This window comes from Phyllopteryx taeniolatus, chromosome 13 (assembly GCF_024500385.1).
Source record: "Phyllopteryx taeniolatus isolate TA_2022b chromosome 13, UOR_Ptae_1.2, whole genome shotgun sequence".
NCBI classification, from domain to species: domain Eukaryota; kingdom Metazoa; phylum Chordata; class Actinopteri; order Syngnathiformes; family Syngnathidae; genus Phyllopteryx; species Phyllopteryx taeniolatus.
Genome location: NC_084514.1, coordinates 23,249,593 through 23,273,211, shown reverse-complemented (window position 1 = coordinate 23,273,211; position 23,619 = coordinate 23,249,593). Strand labels below are relative to the sequence as shown.

Below are 23,619 nucleotides of genomic sequence, written 5' to 3'. Positions count from 1 at the left end.
CTCAGTCATTCACAAGCAAAGATGGGGCGAGGTTCCCCTCTTTGTGAACAAGTGCGTGAGAAAATAGTCGAACAGTTTAAGGACAATGTTCCGCAACGTACAATTTCAAGGAATTTAGGGATTTCATCATCTACGGTGCATAATATCATCAAAAGGTTCAGATAATCTGGAGAAATCACTGCATGTAAGCGACAAGGCCGAAAACCAACATTGAATGCGCGTGACCTTCGATCCCTCAGCCGGCACTGCATCAAAAACCGACATCAACGTGTAAAGGATATCACCACATGGGCTCAGGAACACTTCAGAAAACCAATGTCAGTAAATACAGTCATGAAAGGTACATACAGGTTTTGGAGAAACCAAACCACATTATGCACGTGTTACAACAGCGTGGCTTCGTAGTAAAAGAGTGCGAGTACCAGACTGGCCTGCCTGCAGTCCAGACCTGTCTCCCATTGAAAATGTGTGGCGCATTATGAAGCGTAAAATGCGACAACGGAGACACTGGAATGTTGAACATCTGAAGCTGTACATCAAGCAAGAATGGGAAAGAATTCCACCTACAAAGCTTCAACAATTTGTGTCCTCAGTTCCCAAACGTTTATTGAATGAACGCCCCTGCTTATTTCAGCAAGACACTCCCAAACCACATTATGCACGTGTTATAACAGTGTGGCTTCGTAGTAAAAGAGTGCGGCAGTGATGTGCGGTCAGGGTAGGCAAGTGAGGCTGAGCCTCAATGCCCCCTAGTGGTCTTTCCACTGCATGTGAATAGTAAATACAACCTTAAGATGACATTAAATTGTTCCATTTTAGTTCAATGGTACGTGCTTTACATCGATTTTCTTTTGCCATCCAATAATCTCAATGATTTTATCATTAAAATAGCTGAATTTTCATATTTCCTGTTCAAATGCATACGAAGCGCAGCTCCGAGACCCGTTGAGTCACCGCTCCCATGATGCTTCAAGAGACCACGCACACATCCATTCAGGCAGTCTGTGATTGGTCCGTGGCTTCACACATGAGACATTGGTTTCCTCATTACATCGCCAAAAATATACGTTTTGTCACACATGTTCTGCACTTACTGACGTTTAACAGACTCTCTAATACAACCCCAATTCCAATGAAGTTGGGATGTGTTTAACATAAATAAAAGCAGAATACAATGATTTGCAAATCATGTTCAACCTATATTTAATTGAATACACTACAAAGACAAGATATTTAATGTTCTAACTGATAAACTGATTGTTTTTAGCAAATAATCATGAACTTAGAATTTTATGGCTGCAACACGTTCCAAAAAAGCTGGCACAGGTGGCAAAAAAGACTGAGAAAGTTGAGGAATGCTCATCAAACACCTGTTTGGAACATCCCACAGGTGAACAGGCTCATTGGGAACAGGTGGCTGCCATGATTGGGTATAAAAGGAGCTTCCCTGAATTGCTCAGTCATTCACAAGCAAAGATGGGGCGAGGTTCACCTCTTTGTGAACAAATGCGTGAGAAACAGTCGAACAGTTTTAGGAAAATGTGTGCCGTATTATGAAGCGTAAAATACGACAACGGAGACTGTGATGTAACACAGTGGTCAACATGACCCTGTCCCAGCTTTTTTGGAACGTGTTGCAGCCATAAAATTCTAAGTTAATGATTATTTGCTAAAAACAATAAAGTTTATCACTTTGAACATTAAATACCTTGTCTTTGTAGTGTATACAATTAAATAAAGGTTGAACACGATTTGCAAATCAAAAAACGTCCCACCTTCATTGGAATTGGGGTTGTAGTTGCAGTAGCACAAGAAAGGAAAAAAAAACAGCCCAAAATAATATGACAGGCTAAAATGAGGGCCTTCCCCCCCAAAAAAGTTACGAAGGACTTTTAGTGTCCCATTGTTGTTTTATGTTCCAGCAACAGCCAGGGGACCCAGAATATTTATGCAAGTCAGTCTAATGACATAGCAGAAGTAACTGCACTACACCTACAATGTAGATGGCAGGAGAAATAAAGACCCTCCATCCATCCATCTTCAATACTGGTTGTCCTCATTCGGGTTGCAAGGGAGTGAAGCCTATCCCAGGTGCGAGAGCCCGAGTACATGCTGGATGGTCCATAGTCAATCACAGGTCACATATTCACACCTGTCAACAAAGCAATCTCTTCAATCAACCTAACATGCATGTATTTGTTTGGAGGAAGCCAGAGTATGCCGAGAAAACCGACTCAAACACGGAGAATATGCAAACGTACTACAGAAGGTTGGGGAATCGCAGAGCAGAAAAATTCAGCTTGTTTCAATTGACTGTGTGCCTTTAGTCAAGGTCAAAGGACTTGGAACAGTTTCCAAATACCAGCGAATGGTGACCCACAGATGTCTGCTCGAAACCAGAAGCCGAGGGTACATAAAAAAACAAAAAGTTTCTTTGCATTTGTTTGAAGTTCTACTTACAAGTTAAAATCCTTGAGCTTACTTTCTCCTGTGGACTTTGTAATTTCCACTGGCTATTTGGTAGCCAACCGCAGGGCACATATAAACAAACAACCATTCAAGCACATCTTCACACCTAAGGGCAGTTTAGAGTCTTCAATCAACCTACCACGCATGTTTTTGGGATGTGGGAGGAAACCGGAGCGCCTGGGGAAAACCCACGCAGGCACGGGGAGAACATGGAAACTCCACACAGGCAGATGTGACGCAGATGTGCTAACCAGTCGTCCACCGTGCCGCAGAATTACAAATCATTGTTTTTATTTACCTTTTACACAGTGTCCCAACTTCATTGGAATTGGGTTATGTATATACAGTGGAACCTTGATAGAACAGACTAATATGGGCGGTGCTCGTACGATATAGCCGATTGTCCTTTACATTGAGGCACTTTATTTGTTAGGCCATATGCGCCCATATTAGTGTACAGTACAAAATTATTATCTAGTTTTTTTTCGTGGCCTAAAACACTCAGTAATACAAAATTATTGTAAATAGAGCTTAAACTCTAAAATCATAAAATCAGCTTCCGCTGTGCACTCTGCTAATATCTATCTATCTACTGTGTATATATAAATATATAGTACTGTATTATAAATATAAGGATATTGTATTGTTTTCCCTACCATTTGTAGGTACATCGACGTTCAGCGGAGCGTCTTCGAGATCTCTGCTGTGCGAATCGGGGTACCTTTATCAAGGTTGGCCAACACCTTGGCGCTCTAGATTATCTCCTTCCAGAAGAGTACACATCCACGCTGAAGGTACTTCATAGTCGAGCTCCTCAGAGCAGCATGGAAGAGATCGTGCAGGTCATCAGAGAAGACTTTGGCAAGGAGGTAAATAAAAAAAAATAGAATTTGGTGTGGTTTGCACTCAAATTAGTTGGGGGTACAGATTTTCATCAAAGCAAAAATGTATTATTCCTGTGTGTTATAGTAATGTCCCGGATCTTTATAATGGTTGCTTCCTTGGCCCACGTCGCAACAGCCCTCCAGTCTTTTGTCATACAGTATATGTTACAGTAATGTCCATGTCTATGGATCTGCATTTCCAATCATTAATGGGTAAAAAAAATGCACTAGAGTCCCACTACCGGTCCTTCGGGTGGCTCGACACCGTGAGAGGTTCAGGGTTTAGTCACGAGCTATCAAGCCGCAGCCCGTACTGTAGCTGGCTGGTGCTGCATAAACTAGCATTCCCACAGTCATTTCTGAGGAGCTGGTGAAGCAGGAAGTAATGTACATGGACGCACTGGTCTTTTAAACAGCTCGGGGCTAGTAAAAAACAAAAAATCGGTGCTGGCAGCCCTGTGCCCAGACGTGTATGAGCCATTTTTCATCTTGAGACAGATACGATAACTTCATCAATAAGAGCTACCGCGGTTGATCAGTTCAGTCCAAATCTGCACCTTTGGCCAAAATTATACCTTCTACTCATTATACCGTTTATATCATGCACCCCTAGCAGCAGCTCTGCTGCAGACAAAAAGTCCCCGCAAAGAATCATTCAAACCGGACAGAACATCATCAACCAGCAAGTGTGTGTGTGTGTATGTGTGTGTGTATATATATATATATATATATATATATCCATCCATCCATTTTCTGAGCCGCTTCTCCTCACTAGGGTCGCGGGCGTGCTGGAGCCATGATTCTTCATGGGTGGAGGAGGGGCCCTTCGCATCTTAGTGGACGGTGGTTTCAGGGGAGGGGGGATGGAAGGAAGTGGTGTGCGTTGGATTCCAATATTGCCAATCGTCTTCATCCTGTCCGTCACACCTAACAGAGAATTTAGACTAGTAGAGAGCGAGTTTTGCGTTGGGCTTTGCTCCAATGGGGTAGGGAGGGGTATGGGAGATTCAGCATGCTGGCTCATCTCATTTGTCATTCCCTACTCCGATTGTTTGGAAGACACTGATGTATCTGTCTGCGCCTTGTCACCTTATCGCTTGTTCCTCCGATTGTTTGGGAACAACTGCATCTTTTTGTCCTTCAGCCGCGCCAACAAAGCCAATGTTTTCTTTTCGATCCGCTGAATGACGTTCACAGTAACAAATGTTGGAAGCCAATAACTTACCCCCTTGTCTATTTAGACCTGGCCTGGCCAACTCGCGGCTCGCGAGCCTCATGCGGCTCTTTAACTAGTTTCATGCGGCTCTTCAGGAGCTGTCACATGACATGCGTCAAAAATGCTTGGCTGGCGCTGTCATTCACTCCCCGTACAGCTAGATGGCACACTGACCATGTAAGCCTGTTTGAGTGACGTCAAACGAGCGACGAGAGAATCTTTGGTGTGACATCATTTGTGTTGTAAACAATTTCCGTCAAGTTACCTCTTGAAATGGCAGGGAAAAAAAGCACAGCCAAACGAAAATATGAAGAAGAACACAGGACGTTTTTGCCAGAGTGGGAGAGTTTATATTTTTTTGTTAAACGTAATGGCAAGCCGATATGCCTTATATGTCACGCAGCATTAGCGCATTTCAAAGCTTCAAATCTTCAGTGTCACTTCAGCTCACTCCACCCTAACATCGAACAGGAATTTCCAAAAGGGACTGAACTTCGCAAGAACAAGTTGGTCGCTTTGAAAAGCAAGGCAGAAAAGCAGGTGCAGTTTTTCAAAAAATTTACAAAACACTCTGAGACCGTAACGCTTGCATCATATCAGCTGGCTTGGAACATAGCACGGGCTAAAAAGCCATACAACGAAGGGGACTTCATTAAAAAATGCCTCATTGACGCCTTTGATATCTTGGCTCCTGGAGACGACAAACTAAAACGGAGCGTATCAGACGTTCAACTGTCCCGCCACAGTGTTAAACGCAGAATATCGGATATTAATACAGCTGTTGAATCACAGTTGCACTCTGACCTTCAAGCATGTGAGTATTTTAGTGTGGCATTGGATGAGAGTTGTGACATACAAGAGAACCCTCAGTTGGCAATATTTGCACGGTCTGTGTCAAATGAATGTATGATCAAAGAAGAACTCCTTGATATTGTGCCATTAAAAGACAGAACCCGTGGCATAGATGTGAAAGAAACAATGATGATTAAAAGATGATGTTCATGTGTACCCATGTGTATGATGTGGCTCTTTGCAGTAACACAGAAAAAAAAGTGGCTCTTAGTCTCTGACTAGTTGGCCACCCCAGATTTAGACAGTAACCGTCTGCCTTGTAAAGATGTCTGCACTCCCAAAAAGTCACGGATTGTGCAGTACACACTTCTTTGAGCCCACTTATTTAATTGACCGAGCCTAGAGAAACATTTAACTACAAATTAACAGGTGGGAGAGGTCCACTTATGAAAACCTCACCATCCAAACATTGCAATTTGGTTAGGAGATCAAAGGAGGTTTAACCCTCACTTCAGTACCTCTGATGGCTGCTTGACAACATCCTGGGCCCCTGTGTGTATAATGACAGATTACACAGTTTGGTGCTGATTAGTGATCTCCAGGATTTTTTTAGGATTTATTTTAGAGATATCAGACACCATGTCATTGGTAAAACACAGTACTTTGTTGTTATTCTCGCTGCAAAAACGTTTCACAGCCTTGACAGCTCTATCACCAACTATTAACGTTTGGGGTGCCATTTTTTTTCTTGTATGATTTAGTTTCATACCTTTCAGTGGTGGTGGGGGATGAGCATTCTTCACCAGGGTCTTGTAAAAGTGGCTCAAATCTATTTGTAAGTCTGATGTCAATTATTTGCATTGACTCGCTTCCTTTTTTCGTGCCCTTCGCTGTAGCAACCGTCCACAGCCCTTCACTCGGGGTTGAAGCAGCACGCAACGGAGGCCAGCCGGATTCCTTGGTAATCTGCTAGTGTTATATCCTCCCTTTTAGATTTTGTCCCATATCTTTGGGCTTTGCTCCCAGTAAATTCCAGGGAGAACTGGTGGATCAACCATTACCGTTTCCACAGTCCACATCTGTCTGCTCACCATTTTGAGACATCGGTAGAGTGGTTTCATTCCCCGACTGTAAATTTACATCCACATACACTTCAAGACGGTGGATATTCGTTTCCAGAATGGACATCCTCTGCAGCAGTACGTGATAGTCCTCAGTGGAAAAGGGAGGCATCTTGATGGCTGGTCTTGTTGCTAATAGCAGGCTTCTGCTAATTAGCAGGCCACGCTCATGAAATGGTGCGACGGTATCAGAAAATACTGGAATATGGCAACAACTGACTGTATCTACAAAAAAAGTACAGTCCCACAGGTTTAAAAATATCCAGGAGTCGCTGCTTTTTTTTTTTTAGAAGAAGAAAACAACCTCATCAGCAAGAAAAAATGTAAACAGAGGCAAAGCAAGCAGAGCGGGCAAGAAAGCGTCTCCACTGTACGAGAGCGAGAGAGAAAGGTAGGCACACAGGTGGATTACATCTTGTGCAGACGATGTAATCTGAAGGTGGTTACTGACTGTAAGGTAGTGGTAGTGGAGCTAGACAGCAAAAGATGGTGGTGTGTAAGATGACTCTGATGGTGCGGAGGAGGCTTAAGAAGACAAAGGCAGAGTATAGAACCATGTGGTGGAAGCTGAGAAAGAAAGAGTGCTGTGCTGCTTTTCAAGAAGAGGTGAGACAGGCTCTTGGTGGACAGGAGGAGCTTCCAGAAGACTGGACCACTACAGCCAAGGTGATCAGTGAGACAGGCAGGAAAGTACTTGATGTATCTTCTGGTCGGAAATGGAAGTCGGAGACTTGGTGGTGGAACCTCAAAGTGCAGGAAATCATACAAGGAAAGAAGTTAGCTACGAAGAAGTGGGACACTGAGAGGACCAAGGAGAGGAGACGAGAATACATGGAGATGTGACGTAGGGCGAAAGTAGAGGTGGCAAAAGCCAAACAAGAGGCATATGATGACATGTATGGCAGTTTGGACACAAAAGAAGGAGAGAAAGATCTATACAGGTCTGTCAGACAGAGGGATAGAGATGGGAAGGATGTGCATCAGGTTAGGGTGATTAAGGATAGAGATGGAAATGTATTGACTTTGTGCCAGTAGTGTGCTGGATAGATGGAAAGAATATTTTGAGGAGTTGTTTAATGAGGAAAATGAGAGAGAAGGAAGAGTAGAAGAGACAAGTGTGAAGAATGGAGGAAAAGTGTGCTGGTGCCCATTTTTAAGAACAAGGGTAATGTGCAGCCTGGAGGTGGGGCTCGAAGGCGAGTGCCTGGTGGCCGTGCCTGCACCCATAAGGCCCGGTCGGGCACAGCTCGAAAGGGTAACGTGGGTCCCCCTTCCCATGGGCTCACCACCTGTGGGAGGGGCCATAGGGGTCGGGTGCCGTGCGAGATGGGCGGTGGCCGAAGGCAGGGACCTTGGCGATCCGATCCCCGGCTACAGAAGCTGGCTCTAGAGACGTGGAATGTCACCTCTCTGGCAGGGAAGGAGCCCGAGCTGGTGTGTAAGCTCAAGAAGATCCGACTAGATATAGTCGGACTCGCCTCCACACACAGCTTGGGCTCTGGTACCAGTCCTTTCGAGAGGGGTTGGACTCTCTTCCGCTCTGGAGTTGCCCACAGTGAAAGGCACCGAGCAGGTGTGGGTATACTTATTGTCCCCCGGCTCGGTGCCTGTACGTTGGGGTTCACCCCGGTGGACGAAAGGGTAGCCTCCCTCCGCCTTCGGGTGGGGGAACAGGTCCTGACTGTTGTTTGTGCCTATGCACCAAACAGCTGTGCAGAGTACCCACCCTTTTTGGAGTCGAGAGGGTGCTGGAGAGCGCTCCCGCTGGGGACTCCATCGTTCTCCTGGGGGACTTCAATTCTCACGTGGGCAATGACAGAGAGACCTGGAAGAGCATGATTGGGAGGAACGGCCCCCCGATCAGAACTTGAGCGGTGTTCTGTTATTGGACTTCTGTGCTATCATGGATTGTCCATGATGAACACAATGTGCAAGCATAAGGGTGTCCACACGTGAACTTGGCACCAGGACACCCTAGGTCGCAGTTCGATGATTGACGGTCCAACGTGGCAGGCTCAAACGTATTGTGAGGGTCTGCTTGGAACGTCTGGCAGAATCCCCTGTCAGAAGGAGTTTCAACTTCCACCTCCGACAGAACTTTGCTCATGTTCCAGGAGAGGCGGGCGACATCGAGTCCGAGTGGACCATCTTCCGCCCCTCCATTGCTGTGACGGCTGACCGGAGCTGTGGCCGTAAGGTGGTCGGTGCCTGTCATGGCAGCAATTCCTGAACCTGTTGGTGGACACCAACGGTGAGGGATGCTGTCAAGCTGAAGAAGGAGTCTTATCGGGCCTTTTTGGCCTGTGGGACTCCTGAGGCAGCTGATGGGTACCGGCTGGCCAAGCGGAATGCAGCTTTGGTGGTCGCTGAAGCAAAAACTCGGGTATGAGAGGAGTTCGGTGAGGCCATGGAGAAAGACTTCAGGAGGTGGTTAAAATGCTCCTCGGTGTCAAGGCCCCAGGGGTGGATGGGATTCGCCCAGAGTTCCTAAAGGCTCTGGATGTTGTGGGGCTGTCCTGGTTGACACGCCTCTGCAACATCGCATGGACATCGGGGACAGTGCCTCTGGATTGGCAGACTGGGGTGGTGGTATCCCTTTTTAAGAAAGGGGACCAGAGGGTGTGTTCCAACTACAGGGGTCACACTCCTCAACCTCCCTGGTAAGGTCTATTCAGGGGTCCATTGGGAAGTCGAATCTCAGTATCACGAGGTGCGGTGTGGTTTTCGTCCTCGCCAGCTCTACACCCTCGGCAGGGTCCTCGGGGCTGCATGGGAGTTCACCCAAGCAGTCTACATGTGTTTTGTGGACTTGGAGTAGGCGTTCGACCGTGTCCCTCGGGGGGTCCTTTAGGGGGTGCTTCGGGATAATGGGATACCGAACCCCCTGATACGGGATGTTCGATCCCTGTACGACCGGAGTCAGAGTTTGGTCCGCATATCCGGCAGTAAGTCGGACTCGTTTCCGGTGAGGGTTGGACTCCGGCAAGGCTGCCCTTTGTCACCGATTCTGTTCATAACTTTTATGGACAGAATTTCAAGGCGCAGCCGAGGCGTAGAGGGGGTCCGGTTTGGTGGCCTCAGTATTGCATCTCTGCTTTTTGCAGATGATGTGGTTCTGTTGGCTTCATCAAGCCGTGCTCTCCAACTCTCACTGGAGCGGTTCACAGCAGACAGTGAGGCTTCAGAGAGAAAAGACAGCAAGGGTGGAGGCCTAAATACTTGGGGTCAACAGTCCAGAGCAATGGAGAGTGCGGTCAGGAAGTGAAGAAATGGGTCCAAGCACGTTGAAATGGGTGGTGGAAAGTGTCATGTGTGTTATGTGACAAAAGAGTCTCTGCCTGGATGAAGGGCAACATTTATAAGACAGTGGTGAGGCCATTCATAATGTATGGATTTGAGACCATGGCACTGAAGAGACAACAGGAAGCAGAGCTGGAGGTGTTGGAAATTAAGATGTTGAGGTTCTCTCTTGGAGTGACCAGGTTGGATAGGATTAGAAAGGAGCTCATCAGAGGGACAGCCAATGTTAGATGAGAGAGAGCAGATGGTTTCGGCACGTCCAGAGGAGAGATAGTGAGTGAATTGGTAGTTGGGTGATGAGGATGGAGGTGCCAGGCAAGAGAGCTAGAGGAAGACCAAAGAGAAGTTTGATAGGTGAAGTGAGGGAAAAGACATGAGGGCAGTTGATGTTCAAGAGGAGCATGCAGGTGATAGGCTTACATGTAAAAGGATGATGCACTGTGGTGACTCCTAACGGGACAAGCCGAAAGGAAAAGAGGTTTTATGTTCTCAACTACAATAATAATTTGTAACAAATGCGTTTGTTGTCTTTTGGCAGCTCAAACCCTTGTGTTTCTGGCATCTAAAAATTATCCATCTAATCTTAAAAAAAAAGTTTAAAAGTGTATTTTTTTTTCAATTATTAGCAAATGAAGCATTTATGTTATTCATTTCACAATGCCAACAAATGTATGGGAACACACTTTGATAGCATAAATGTCGAGCCAACTTTAGCTAGCTCTTGAACAACAAATTGCGACATGTAATCTGTTTCTTATCGGAAGGAGTGCTATGTTAGTTAATAAAAGAGGGAACCTATTATGTGTTCACATATTTTTATTTTTGTATTTTGCCAAATCATCAAAACTGGTATTGTATACAATTGACAATGAATGTTCATTATACATTTTTGCGTTTGTACTTTTCAGAGTCTGTACTTTGTTACTTTATGGAAAGGAGTCAAAACAGTACTAATACTTTTACCAGGGTATTTTTTACACAAGTATCTGTGTGTCTACTTAGATACAGAGTGTGAGTACTTTTGCCACCTCTGATCATTTTGTGTGTTATCTGTGCATGCATTCATGCAAGTGGACTGCAAATACAGGACAGTGATATTTCACTTCAGAAGCAACAGTCACACCATCACAAATAATTGAAAATGTTTAACAATTCAGCCCGCTCCATGCATCCATCCATCCATTATCTGAGCCGCTTATCCTCACTAGGGTCGCGGGAGTGCTGGAGCCTATCCCAGCTATCATCGGGCAGGAGGCAGGGTACACCCTGAACTGGTTGCCAGCCAATCGCAGGGTACATATAAACAAACAACCATTCACACTCACATTCACACCTACGGGTAATTTCGAATCTTTAATTTACCTACCATGCATGTTTTCGGGATGTGGGAGGAAACCCGAGTGCCCGGAGAAAACCCACGCAGGCACGGGGTGAACATGCAAACTCTACACAGGCGGCGCCGGGCATTGAACCCTGATCCTCAGAACTGTGAGGCAGATTCTCTAACCAGTCGTCCACCGTGCAGCTCCATGCAATTTATGGTTTTCCAGGTACATACTGGGATGGAATAGAGTAAATAAGGACCCCATTCCATGGTGTGGCAGAAAAATGTGCCCTGGTTAATTTCTCGTGTTCATTCACATTTAACAACTTGAAAAGAATGTTCTATTCTGGTTTGGTCTAAACACAGCAAACATATGACCACATCGCTGAAAAAATAACATAAGAGCACCACAATAATAGCCCCATAGTCATGCATTCAAATGCCTCCTGGCCACATTCTGCTCCCATTTTCATTATATACACCCTCCTCCAAAAGTACTGGGTGGTTTGAACAAAATTATAGCAAGTTTGGGTTCAAACCATCATGTCATCAAGGCATAGTTATGCTAGTTATCACTACATATGGGGGAGTCTGCTACCTGTTTTCCGGGTTCAGGCAAGAGCAGGTATGATGTTAATTTTGGTCTATTTAATTATTATTTCACAAACACAATATTAATACTGTGTTTAGACTAGTGGTAACACATACAAGGTATTCTTGCGTATTCTTGGGTTTGATTCCCCTTTAAAATATGATCAAATCCTATGTCAACCGGTGTAACAGAACAGATTGTGATCGAGCGTCGAAGTACTACTGAATAATACACTGAATAATAAGTTTAACTTAAAATATTATCTAAAATAAAATGTGTTCATACTAATTCTACTTATGTCTCTGTTAATCTGATTGCAGAAAAGCAAGAATTAGTTCCCCTTTGAAATAGAATTTGTGGTTAAAAAAACTTGTTTTCACCCCTCACTGTTGTGAGGTAATGATTTATGTGACTTCTTCCAGCTGGGGTTGTGGCTGGCAGCCAAATTGGCAACCTTACCATGCTGACACACACACCCATGTGTTATCATCCAACTGTGAAGCCTCAGGGGCCATTTTATTTGTGCCATAACTCATTTCAGTGAGCCTATTCAGTGAGCCTATGTTGTTGCAGTTATGCCTTTTGGCAATAGAGCCCAGGTGACTACATTATCATGTTTAGTAACAGCTGGGATCTTCATTAGCAGTAACTATCTATTAGTAGACTGTTTAAACTGGAGGTAAGAGAAGCATCCCCTTATGACACAGGCATAGAGAAGAAGTTATTACTATCATAATACATTTACCGTATTTATCTATCTATCGATCTATCTATTTATGTCTATCTATCTATTGGTTTATTTATTGATTTACTGTATGTATTTTGTCTTGTTCAACTGCATGGTAATGCAGAATTGTTGATCTGTATGCCTTTTTACGCTGGAGGTTTTTTGTGCAACAGGGGAGTTTGAAATACTCCCTCTGTTTTTGTTTATATTGTGATATTTGTTGGAAATGCAGCCAGACATAGCAAATTTTGTGAGGGGAAAGACAGAGAGCAAATAGAAAGAATGGAAAAAACAACTGCTACTACAATGTTACAAAGAAGTGGCGTTCATATCTGTGAGGGAAAGGTACACCCTGTGAGTAAGGGACACAGCAACTAATTAATTGGGCAGGATAGGAGTGGACAGTGCAGAACAGTGGCAGTGAGCCAGGCAGTGCTCCTAAAGTGTGGTGGGGGTAGCAGTGCCTAATCTCCAGTAGGGTCTTTAAAATGCAAAAGAGAGGACAGTCCAGGGAGTTAACATTATACATTTTTTCTCAGTCACTTTGTTACAACAGATTTGAATTTCTCATAACTACTTGTTCAATCTTCACATCATTGTGTCAATTATGCACATCAAAAAAGCAGTTTCTCATATCTTTGTAAAAGTTACAAATACTGTGGTATATCCATACAAATGATTATGAACATTTCTCTGCCAATTGTCTGCTGACCGAACGTTTTGCCGGCAAAACCAATTGGCGACTAAGGAGTTAATGGTGGGCAGGGTGGGGGGTGGGGGGTGAGGGGTTAATTTACTGGCGAATGTGGTGGCCAGGGGTGATGACCCCCTGATGGAACCCCTGTCTCAATTATGGGCTTAGGTGTTTTTTTTTCCCATATTTGTTTTCTACTCTTTTGCTTTATTTTTTTCTTTGTGCTGTCTTTTCCTTTCTGCATTACAATGAGCTGAGGTCTGTTAATAAATAACAGTACAAATAGTAAAAGTGTAATTGTGAGTCTTGTCCAGTCTGTTGCAATTAATCCCCCACATACTGTATGTACACTTAGGTGTAACTTAATGGTCATCAAAACTGTAGCCAGTTTTTATCCAAACATCCCTCCAGAGTATATTGTTACATTGACAATATCACTAAGCAATTTGACTGTCTTATCCATACACAGTGACACACAGACTTGTCATTCTAATGGCACTGACGTTAATTGAAGCAGATATTTAGTTTTGAGAGGTGAACAAAGGATTTTGAGCAAGACACTGACTTTTGTAGGTAATCCATGGTGTTTTGTATGAATTGTTTTGAGAAATGCACTTATTGTTTTGCAAATTTCAAGTCTGATTTGAGAAATGTACCAAAGCGAGTTTCATTGGGAGTGGGCCCACATCGAAATTCTGTGGCCTTGAGACTTTTCCACCAAGCAGATAAGATGGATGCAATTATCAAGCTTTTGAAACAGCATTTGAGGATTGCGCTGATACACGGGAGGTCTGAAGGTTTGGTGCTATCAGAGTCTATCTGTAGTAATTCTAGCCACGATTAATACTCTTCATTAAGGTGTATCCATTTGTTGAGGTATTGTGTTTGGTCTAAAGTTGGGTGCACCAGGCAGTGTTGTTGACAACAAATTCAATAATCAGATAAATTAGATTTAGTCATAACCTTTTCATCTAAATTCTAGTTTAAGTTGACAAAATACTATAAGATTATAGTTGATGAAAAATGCAATAGATATAGTTGACTAAAATAAAGTGTGTCAAGGGTAATATGTAAACTTTCCCTTGATTTTCTAAAAGTCCTTACGTTCACCGAGATCAGTGGTTCTCAAATTGTGGTACAAGTAATGGTATGTGAAAGAATCACCGAATAAAATTTTCAAAATGCACAGTTTGTGGGTTGTACCTAGATGCAGAGAAAAGAGGACGGGCAGTTCGTGAACGAATGTTTATTGTGTGACCGCTTGGTCAGAACCAGACAATTTTGTTGGTGGACAAAGGGATTCCAAGGGCTATGTCCAGGGTTGGTGGGGTTCCAGAGATGAACTGTCTGGCAGGGTAGGAGTCCGAGTTGTCAGTGAGCAGCAGGAGGTGAGCGCAGGTTTGCAAGAAGCAAAGGTAGCAAATTACAAAGTCCTCAGGAAATAAAAAGTGTATAAGGCAATGAATATTCGAAAAAGAGCATTGATAGTCTGGCGACGAGTTGGTGTCCCAGAGCCTATTAAGAGGAGTCAGCAATAATCAAGATGAGGAGACGCAGCTGCTCGACTCCAATACGCCAAACCTACCCACGCCAAGTACTCCCCGCCGCCCCCCACAGGGCCAAACGACCTGCGGATCTCAGGGTGACAGGTAAGTTGTGAGGAAAGAGCCCGCTGCAGCAACTGACAGCAGACCAAATCGGGAACAAAGAAAGAGTGGAAAATGCGAGCGTTTAACGTGTCCAGTCCGGACGGGAGAGAGAGAAAAAGGACAAAGTTCAAATTTGGTGTGAAGCTAGTAATTTTCCCATAATTATTAGGCACTAATATTGTACAGTCTGGCAAACACCGGTGTGTTACTCACGAACGTAGATCAGCTGGTAGATGGGGTGGTGGGGGTCTGTCTCAGTCGTCTCGGGAAGCACGAAGACAGGTTTGGTCGAATGAAAAAAAGGATGCAGAAAAATGAAACAAAAACAAAAGAGGCGGAAGAAGAAAAATCATTGGTCGTCACGCCTCGTTGGGAGAATATGACCATCTTTCTCCCCGCCTGCTTTCCGGGATCCGGTGGCAAGTTTAGAGAACTCACGTTTGGCTGGGAGCGTATCTGGTTGTCATGGTCTGTGTTTTGGTTTGGGTTGTGTTTAGTTTTGTTCAATGTTTTCCTGTGTTCCATGTTTGTCGTGTGCTCATTAGGTTGTTGTGTCCACCTGTTCTCGTCTACTTTGTCGACCAATCAGCTCTCTCTAGCCACTCGTCTTGTCCAGGTGTTCCTCGTTGTCTCGTCAATTTGTTTGTATTTAGTTCCCTGGTTTCTTTCAGTTCTCGTCGGTTCATTGTCGTTGTCACATGTCTTGCCATGTCATTGTCGCTCAGGTATTTCACCAGTCATGTCTTGTTTCTTGTTTTGGGTTCACTCAAGTGTTTCTTTGTTACTTTGTGTTTAGATTTTGGACTTTGTTAATTTAGCATTTAGACTTTTTCATGATCTTTGTTTTCCTTTGTTTTTGGAATTAAATATTATTATTTTGAGATTCCCGCACTCCTGCCTTGCCTCCCTGCTTCCCTGCAATTGGGTCCACCATGTTCTTGCCTTGCATTCCTCGGCGTCGCCCTAACCATGTTCATGACAGAATGAACCGACCAGAACAGGACCCAGCGGGAAGAACATGGCGTCACCCTGGACGCCACCAAACTGCCTCCCACCGTCCTCAGCCTGCCATCCATACCTACCCTCCTCCAGTAAGCCCTATCATTCAGTCTTTTCTGTCCTTTTCCTCGGGTCCCCCCACTTGTCCTAGTTATTCACCATGCCCTACTATTGTACATCCACATGTTTCTTTAGATTCAGATTTTTCTGATTGTGAAGATGGCCCTGATTTAGTTAACCTCCTGTCGGATTCTGACTCTGACACAGATTTAGATTTTTTTGGTTCCTTCCCTAGTTTATCCCGTCCTCGTCAGTTTTTGTCACGTCTCCACGTTTCCAACCCCAGTGAGTCCAAATCCTTTCCCTCGGACCTTTTCTTGGGCACCCGTTTGGCCATCTACCCGGGACCGCCGCGTGGTGGCCAACGGAGGCGCCCAAGTAAAGGTCAAATTTTGCCCCCTCGTTTTTTCCCCCCTGTTCACAAATCACTTGATTTTTCACCTGTTCCCACACGTTGTTCCACGGCTCCAATTAAGTCACATCTAGTCAAACCTGCCCCCAAGCCATGTTCAGTACCAGCCATTTTTCCTAGTTCACCTTCCCGAGACCTTGTGCACTCTTCCACTCCCGTACCCTCTACTCCCACACCTCAATGGCGGCAGGCTGAGGAAGCGACTGCAGCTCCCGTTCCGGCTCCTCGGCAGCTGCGCCAGGCTCCCGCACCGGCGGCGCTCGTCCAGCGGCCGCCACCCATCCTTGCTCCGGCGGCGCTCGTCCAGCGGCCGCCACCCGTCCTTGCTCCGGCGGCGCTCGTCCAGCGGCCGCCACCCGTCCTTGCTCCGGCGGCGCTCGTCCAGCGGCCGCCACCCGTCCTTGCTCCGGCGGCGCTCGTCCAGCGGCCGCCACCCGTCCTTGCTCCGGCGGCGCTCGTCCAGCGGCCGCCACCCGTCCTTGCTCCGGCGGCGCTCGTCCAGCGGCCGCCACCCGTCCATGTTCCGGCGGCGCTCGTCCAGCGGCCGCCACCCGTCCTTGCTCCGGCGGCGCTCGTCCAGCGGCCGCCACCCGACCATGTTCCGGCGGCGCTCGTCCAGCGGCCGCCACCCGTCCTTGCTCCGGCGGCGCTCGTCCAGCGGCCGCCACCCGACCATGTTCCGGCGGCACTCGTCCAGCGGCCGCCACCCGTCCTTGCTCCGGCGGCGCTCGTCCAGCGGCCGCCACCCGTCCTTGCTCCGGCGGCGCTCGTCCAGCGGCCGCCACCTGACCCTGCTCCGGCGGCGCTCGTCCAGCGGCTGCCACCCGACCCTGCTCCGGCGCCGCTCGTCCAGCAGCCGCCACCCGTCCTTGTTCCGGCGGCGCTCGTCCAGCGGCCGCCACCCGACCCTGCTCCGGCGGCGCTCGTCCAGCGGCCGCCACCTGACCCTGCTCCGGCGGCGCTCGTCCAGCGGCCGCCACCTGACCCTGCTCCGGCGGCGCTCGTCCAGCGGCCGCCACCCGTCCTTGCTCCGGCGCCGCTCGTCCAGCGGCCGCCGCCCGTCCTTGTTCCGGCGGCGCTCGTCCAGCGGCCGCCACCCGACCCTGCTCCGGCGGCGCTCGTCCAGCGGTCGCCATCCGGCCATGTTCCGGCGGCGCTCGTCCAGCGGCCGCCATCCGGCCACGTTCCGGCGGCGCTCGTCCAGCGGCCGCCACCCGACCACGCGCCCGCGGCGCTCGTCCAGCGGCCGCCACCCGACCACGCGCCGGCGGCGCTCGGCCAGCGGCCGCCGCCCGACCACGCTCCGGCGGCGCTCGTCCAGCGGCCGCCACCCAACCCTATTGCCTGGCCCCTGCATTACCATTGGGTTCGGCACCGTGGCCGTCCGCCTGAATGGCCCTGTAAAGACCCTGGTGCTTGGCGTCCTGGACGACCTCCTGAACCGCTCAGTCAAGCACCTCACCTCGGGTGGCCTGGATGGCCACCAGACTGACCTGAGGGGTGGACTCTGTACCCTCCTCCAGGCCCCCTTCCGCCCACCCTGGGTTGATGTCTTTTTGGTTGTTGTTTGGGGAACGTCTGGGATCCGTTCCTTTAGAGGGGGGGTACTGTCATGGTCTGTGTTTTGGTTTGGGTTTTGTTTAGTTTTGTTCAATGTTTTCCTGTGTTCCATGTTTGTCGTGTGCTCATTAGGTTGTTGTGTCCACCTGTTCTCGTCTACTTTGTCGACCAATCAGCTCTCTCTAGCCACTCGTCTTGTCCAGGTGTTCCTCGTTGTCTCGTCAATTTGTTTGTATTTAGTTCCCTGGTTTCTTTCAGTTCTCGTCGGTTCATTGTCGTTGTCACATGTCTTGCCATGTCATTGTCGCTCAGGTATTTCACCAGTCATGTCTTGTTTCTTGTTTTGGGTTCACTCAAGTGTTTCTTTGTTACTTTGTGTTTAGATTTTGGACTTTGTTAATTTAGCATTTAGACTTTTTCATGATCTTTGTTTTCCTTTGTTTTTGGAATTAAATATTATTATTTTGAGATTCCCGCACTCCTGCCTTGCCTCCCTGCTTCCCTGCAATTGGGTCCACCATGTTCTTGCCTTGCATTCCTCGCCGTCGCCCTAACCATGTTCATGACACTGGTAGCTCAGCAGCAACTGTTCTGGAGGCTTAGCAGCTGCGATCCCAGAGGCTAGGGAGACGGGTCTCCATCCCCAAGGCCCGTGGTTACTGAGCCGCGTGCCCGAACAAAGAAAGGAGAGGTGGGAGGGGTGGCCGATTAAAATCATATATTAATATAAAATACTCTCAACTTTGTACTCTTTACTTACAGGTAAAGCATATAGAGTGACTGTTTAAACTTTAGTCTTGGCAAATTAACTGCTTATGGTTCAAATCACATTTCATGCTGGGAGTCAAATCAAGACAAACAGTTGTCAAAATCTCACGGCTGCGCTTGTAAAGTTGCGACACTGACACAGACATCAAGGCATACATTTGGAATCATTCGGCAGAGTTGGTAAAATATTAAAACTGAAATTTTCCTTTGGTGAAACATCAAACGGAACGGAAGTTCATGGGTTGCTGTACTCTCAAACGCCAGTGGGTGGCACCTTGCATGCACGTTTGAATATTAAGCAAATAGTTTGTTGCTGTATTTGCATCCCATCATTGATCGTTCCCTTTTGGGCTGCTGTCACTTCAAACGAAGACATGGACTCTTTTATGACTGCAAATCAAGATTTCGAGGGGACCTGCTAATTGCTTTAGGGTCCACTTGACGTACGCCAGGCGTCCTCTTAGCGACTGTCTCACAGCAGGGCGGCTTTGAAGAATGCAGTTTATTAAGCCTTGGGGAGTATCTGTGTCACTTGAGGTTGCGGGGAGCATGTCCGCTACACCAGAAAGGTGTTCTTCGAAACACTGAAGTCACATTTTTCTGCTTTTACAAAGAGCTTGTTCTCAAGAAGTCTCTGGAGCACTTGGAGAACGTGGTGTTTGTGATCTGTGCTGGAACGGGAGAAACTCAGGATGTCATCCAGGTACATCAAAACAAATTTTCCGATCATGTCACTCAGGATGTCATTGACTAGTGCCTGGAAGACAGCAGGGGCAGTGGTTAAGCCGAAAGGCATGACGAGGTATTCGTAGTGCCCTGTATGGGTGTTAAATGCCGTCTTCCACTCATCTCTCTCCCAAATGCGGACAAGATGGTAGGCTTGGCGCAGATCCAACTTAGAGAAAATTGTTGCTCCGTGAAGGGTGAAAAAGGCAGAATCAACCAGGGGCAACGGGTACCTGTTCTTGATAGTTCTGTTGTTACGCCACGATAGTCCACACATGGAACGAGGTTCTTGTGTTTTTTTACCCACAAAAAAAGAAGCCTGCCCCCACTGGTGAAGAGGAGGGCCGAATAATACCTGCAGCCACAGATTCAATGATATTCGTAGGTTGTTATGGCCTTTCGTTCCTGACGTGAGATGTTAAAAGACGGCTGCTAGGGAGCATTTTATTGGGCTGAAGGTCAATAGCACAATCGTAAGGTCTGTGCGGGGGAAGAGAAGTGGCATGGTGTTTACTGAACACTGGAGCAAGGTCAATGTAAATCAAGGGAACACAGGATAAATCAGGTTGCTGATCGCAAGAGGTTTTCATGACAGAAATTGCTCAACCAGGTGATCTTGGGTACCTTCCAGTCAATGCTAGGGTTGTGGAGCCTCAGCTAAGGCAAGCCAAGCACAATCGGAACTTGAAGACAATTAAAAACATCATAACTTATAACCCCCTTGCCCGGACGCGGGTCATCGGTGCCCCCCTCTGGAGCCAAGCCTGGAGGTGGGGCTCGAAGGCGAGCGCCTGGTGGCCGGGGCTGCACCCATGGGCCGGGCACAGCTCAAAAGGGTAACGTGGGTCCCCCTTCCCATGGCCTCACCACCTGTGGGAGGGGACATAGGGGTCGTGTGCAGTGTGAGCTGGGCGGTGGCCGAAGGCAGGGACCTTGGCGATCTGATCCCCGGCTACAGAAGCTGGCTCTAGGGACGTGGAATGTCACCTCTCTGGCAGGGAAGTAGCCCGAGCTGGTGTGTGAGGTCGAGAAGTTCCGACTAGATATAGTCGGGCTCCCCTCGACACACGGTTTGGGCTCTGGTACCATTCATCTCGAGAGGGGTTGGACTTTCTTCCACTCTGGAGTTGCCCACGGTGAGAGGCGCCGAGCAGGTGTGGGTATACTTATTGCCCCCCGGCAATGTTCATTAGGGTTCACGCCGGTGGACGAGAGGGTTGGGGGACGGGTCCTGACTGTTGTTTGTGCCTATGCACCAAACAGCAGTTCAGAGTACCCACCCTTTTTGGAGTCCTTGGAGGGGGTGCTGGAGAGCGCTCCCGCTGAGGACTCCATCGTTCTGCTGGGGGACTTCAATGCTCACATGGGCAATGACAGTGAGACCTGGAGGGGTGTGATTGGGAGGAACGCCCCCCGCCCGTGATCAGAAGCCGAGTGGTGTTCTGTTATTGGACTTCTGTGCTCATCACGGATTGTCCATAATGAACACCATGTTCAAGCATAAGGGTGTCCACACGTGCACAGGACATCCTAGGTCGCAGTTCGATGATCGACTTTGTGTTCGTGTCATCGGACATGCGGCCGCATGTCTTGGACACTCGGGTGAAGAGAGTGGCGGAGCTGTCAACTGATCACCACCTGGTGGTGAGTTGGCTCCGATTGTGGGGGAACATGCCGCTCCGACGTGGCAGGCCCAAACGTATCGTAAGGGTCTGCTGGGAACGTCCGGCAGAATCCCCTGTCAGAAGGAGTTTCAACTCTCACCTCCGACAGAACTTTGCTCATGTTCCGAGGGAGGCGGGGGACATTGAGTCCGAGTGGACCATGTTCCGTGCGTCCATTGCTGAGGCGGCCGAGTGGACCTATGGCCGTAAGGTGGTGTGGCGGCAATCTCCGAACCCGTTGGTGGACACCAACGGTGAGGGATGCCGTCAAGCTGAAGAAAAAGTCATATTGGGCCTTTTTGGCCTGTGGGACTCCTGAGGCAGCTGATGGGTATCGGCTGGTCAAGCGGAATGTAGCTTTGGTGGTCGCTGAGGCAAAAACTCGGGCATGGGAGGAGTTCAGTGAGGCCATGAAGATAGACGTCCGGACGGCTTCGTGGAAATTCTGGTCCAGCATCCGCCGTCTCAGGAGAGGGAAGCAGTGCACCATCAAGACTGTGTATAGTGGGGATGGGGCGCTGCTGACCTCGACTCGGGACGTTGTGAGTCGGTGGGGAGAATACTTCGTAGACCTCCTCAATTCCACCGCCACGCCTTCCCATGAGGAAGCAGAGTCTGGGTTCTCTGAGGCGGGCTCTCCCATCTCTGGGGTTGAGGTCACCGAGGTGGTTAAAAAGCTCCCCGGGGGTGGATGAGTTTCGCCCAGTGTTCCTAAAGTCTCTGGATGTTATGGAGCTGTCCTGGTTGACACGCCTCTGCAACATCGAGTGGACATCTGAGACAGCGCCTCTGGATTGGCAGACTGGGGTGGGGGTCCCCCTTTTTAAGAAGGGGGACCGGAAGGTGTGTTCCAACTACAGGGGGATCAAACTCCTCAGCCTCCCTGGCAAGGTCTATTCAGGGGTGGTGGAAAGGAGGGACCGTCGGAAAGTCGAATTTCAGATGCAGGAGGAGCAGTATGGTTTTCGTCCTGGCCGTCGAACAGTGGACCAGCTCTACACCCTCGGCAGGGTCCTCGAGGGTGCATGGGAGTTCGCCCAACCAGTCTACATGTGTTTTGTGGAGAAGGCGTTCGACCGTGTCCCTTGGGGAGTCCTGTGGGGGGTGCTTCGGGAGTATAGGGTAGCGAACCCCCTGATACGGGCTGTTCGGTCCCTGTACGACTGGTGTCAGAGTTTGGTCCGCATTGCCGGCAGTAAGTCGGACTCGGCTGGGATGAGAATCAGCACCTCCAAATCTGAGACCATAGTCCTCAGTCGGAAAAGGGCGGCGTGCCCTCTCCATGTCAGGGATGAGATCCTGCCCCAAGTGGAGGAGTTCAAGTATCTTGGGGTCTTGTTCACGAGTGAGGAAAGAATGTAAAGGGAGCTCGACAGGCGGATCGGTGCAGCATCTGCAGTGATGCGGACTTTGTATCGGTCCATTGTGGTTAAGAAGGAGCTAAGCCGAAAAGCGAGGCTTTCAATTTACCGGTCGATCTACGTTCCTACCCTCACCTGTGGTCACGAGCTGTGGGTCATGACCGAAAGAACAAGATCCCGAATACAAGCGGCCGAAATGATTTTCCACGTTAAGAGGAGCCAGATGAGGTGGCTGGGGCATCTGATTCGGATGCCTCCCGGACAGGTTATTCCAGCAGATTGTAGCAGAGATCTTAAAATGGACAGACGAGGAGGAACTTGCATTATGACTCACCAATGCCTCCCTCTTTATTGATGAATCTGCCAGTTTGATGGATGTGTGGGAGAGTTGGTGATGTAGTTGCCAGCATCTCCACATTACAAGCATAGATTGGAGGTTCTCCTGCGTGTTTTCTCCTATTCTAAGAGTTTAGCTCATCCTAATTGCATGGGTTAATCTATCTCGAGGAGTGGGGCTGGTGACCAAGTCTGTGGCTCACAGGAAGATTTAGAACTGCACCGCTCCGGAGAAGGAAGGGGGGTTAGGCGGAGTCTGTCGCCTCGAGTTCCATTCCCTTCGGCGCTCACGGAAACGACAATCTAGTCTGATGGAACAATCAATCAACTAATCCAGGCAGCTTGGCTCATCCCCGGAGGCTAGCTTGTCCTAAATTGACTCATTTAGGGACCCCGGAAAAACTTCCTCTTGCGTCTCATCATTGAAGTTGCTGTCGGCATTGAGAGTTCTTCAAGTGATTGAGAATTCAGCTACACTGCGAGAGCCATTTAGCAGCTTCCCTCCCACAGACCGGGTGGTCAAAGATTTTTTTTCATCTCTGCGGAGAAAGAGGAGTATGACGTGCAAACGACTGACCGTCTCTCACATTCCACCATGGCCCTCTACAACCGGACCAGCTTCTTATAACAGACAATAAGGAAAGACAGGAACTGGAAAAAAAATATACGTCATGCTCTCACTCTGCCAGTATCCAAAATGGGCCATAAACAAAGAAAGCAGCAAGCCAGACAATATGAACAGAATAAAAAGGAAAGAAAAATGAAACAGAAATAGGAAACGGACACCAAAAATAAGGACATAGTAACACTCCCATACATCAGAGGAATAACAGAAGCCATACAATGCATCATGAGAAAACATCAAATAAATGCAGTAGTGAAACCATATCAAAAACTCACACAATAACTCATACACCCCAAGACACAATAACACCGGAGAGGAAATGTAACATCATGTATGAAGT

The 23,619-nt window shown here is 47.9% G+C and overlaps 1 protein-coding gene across 9 annotated transcripts in view; it reads left to right on the top strand.

Moving 5' to 3' along the window:
• The window catches only part of adck1 (aarF domain containing kinase 1), a 156,832-nt gene that overhangs the window by 47,571 nt on the left and 85,642 nt on the right, over window positions 1-23,619 (top strand). For 8 of the 9 annotated variants that reach the window (XR_009791549.1, XM_061795542.1, XM_061795540.1 and 5 more), the window contains one exon: window positions 3,135-3,338. The exons of the other annotated variant lie outside the window; for it this stretch is intronic. Coding sequence is in view for 7 of the 8 variants with exons in the window: in XM_061795542.1 (XP_061651526.1) it covers window positions 3,135-3,338 (204 nt within the window). In the remaining variant the exon portion in view is untranslated. The remainder of the gene's footprint in view (window positions 1-3,134; window positions 3,339-23,619) is intronic. 9 annotated transcript variants of the gene reach the window in all.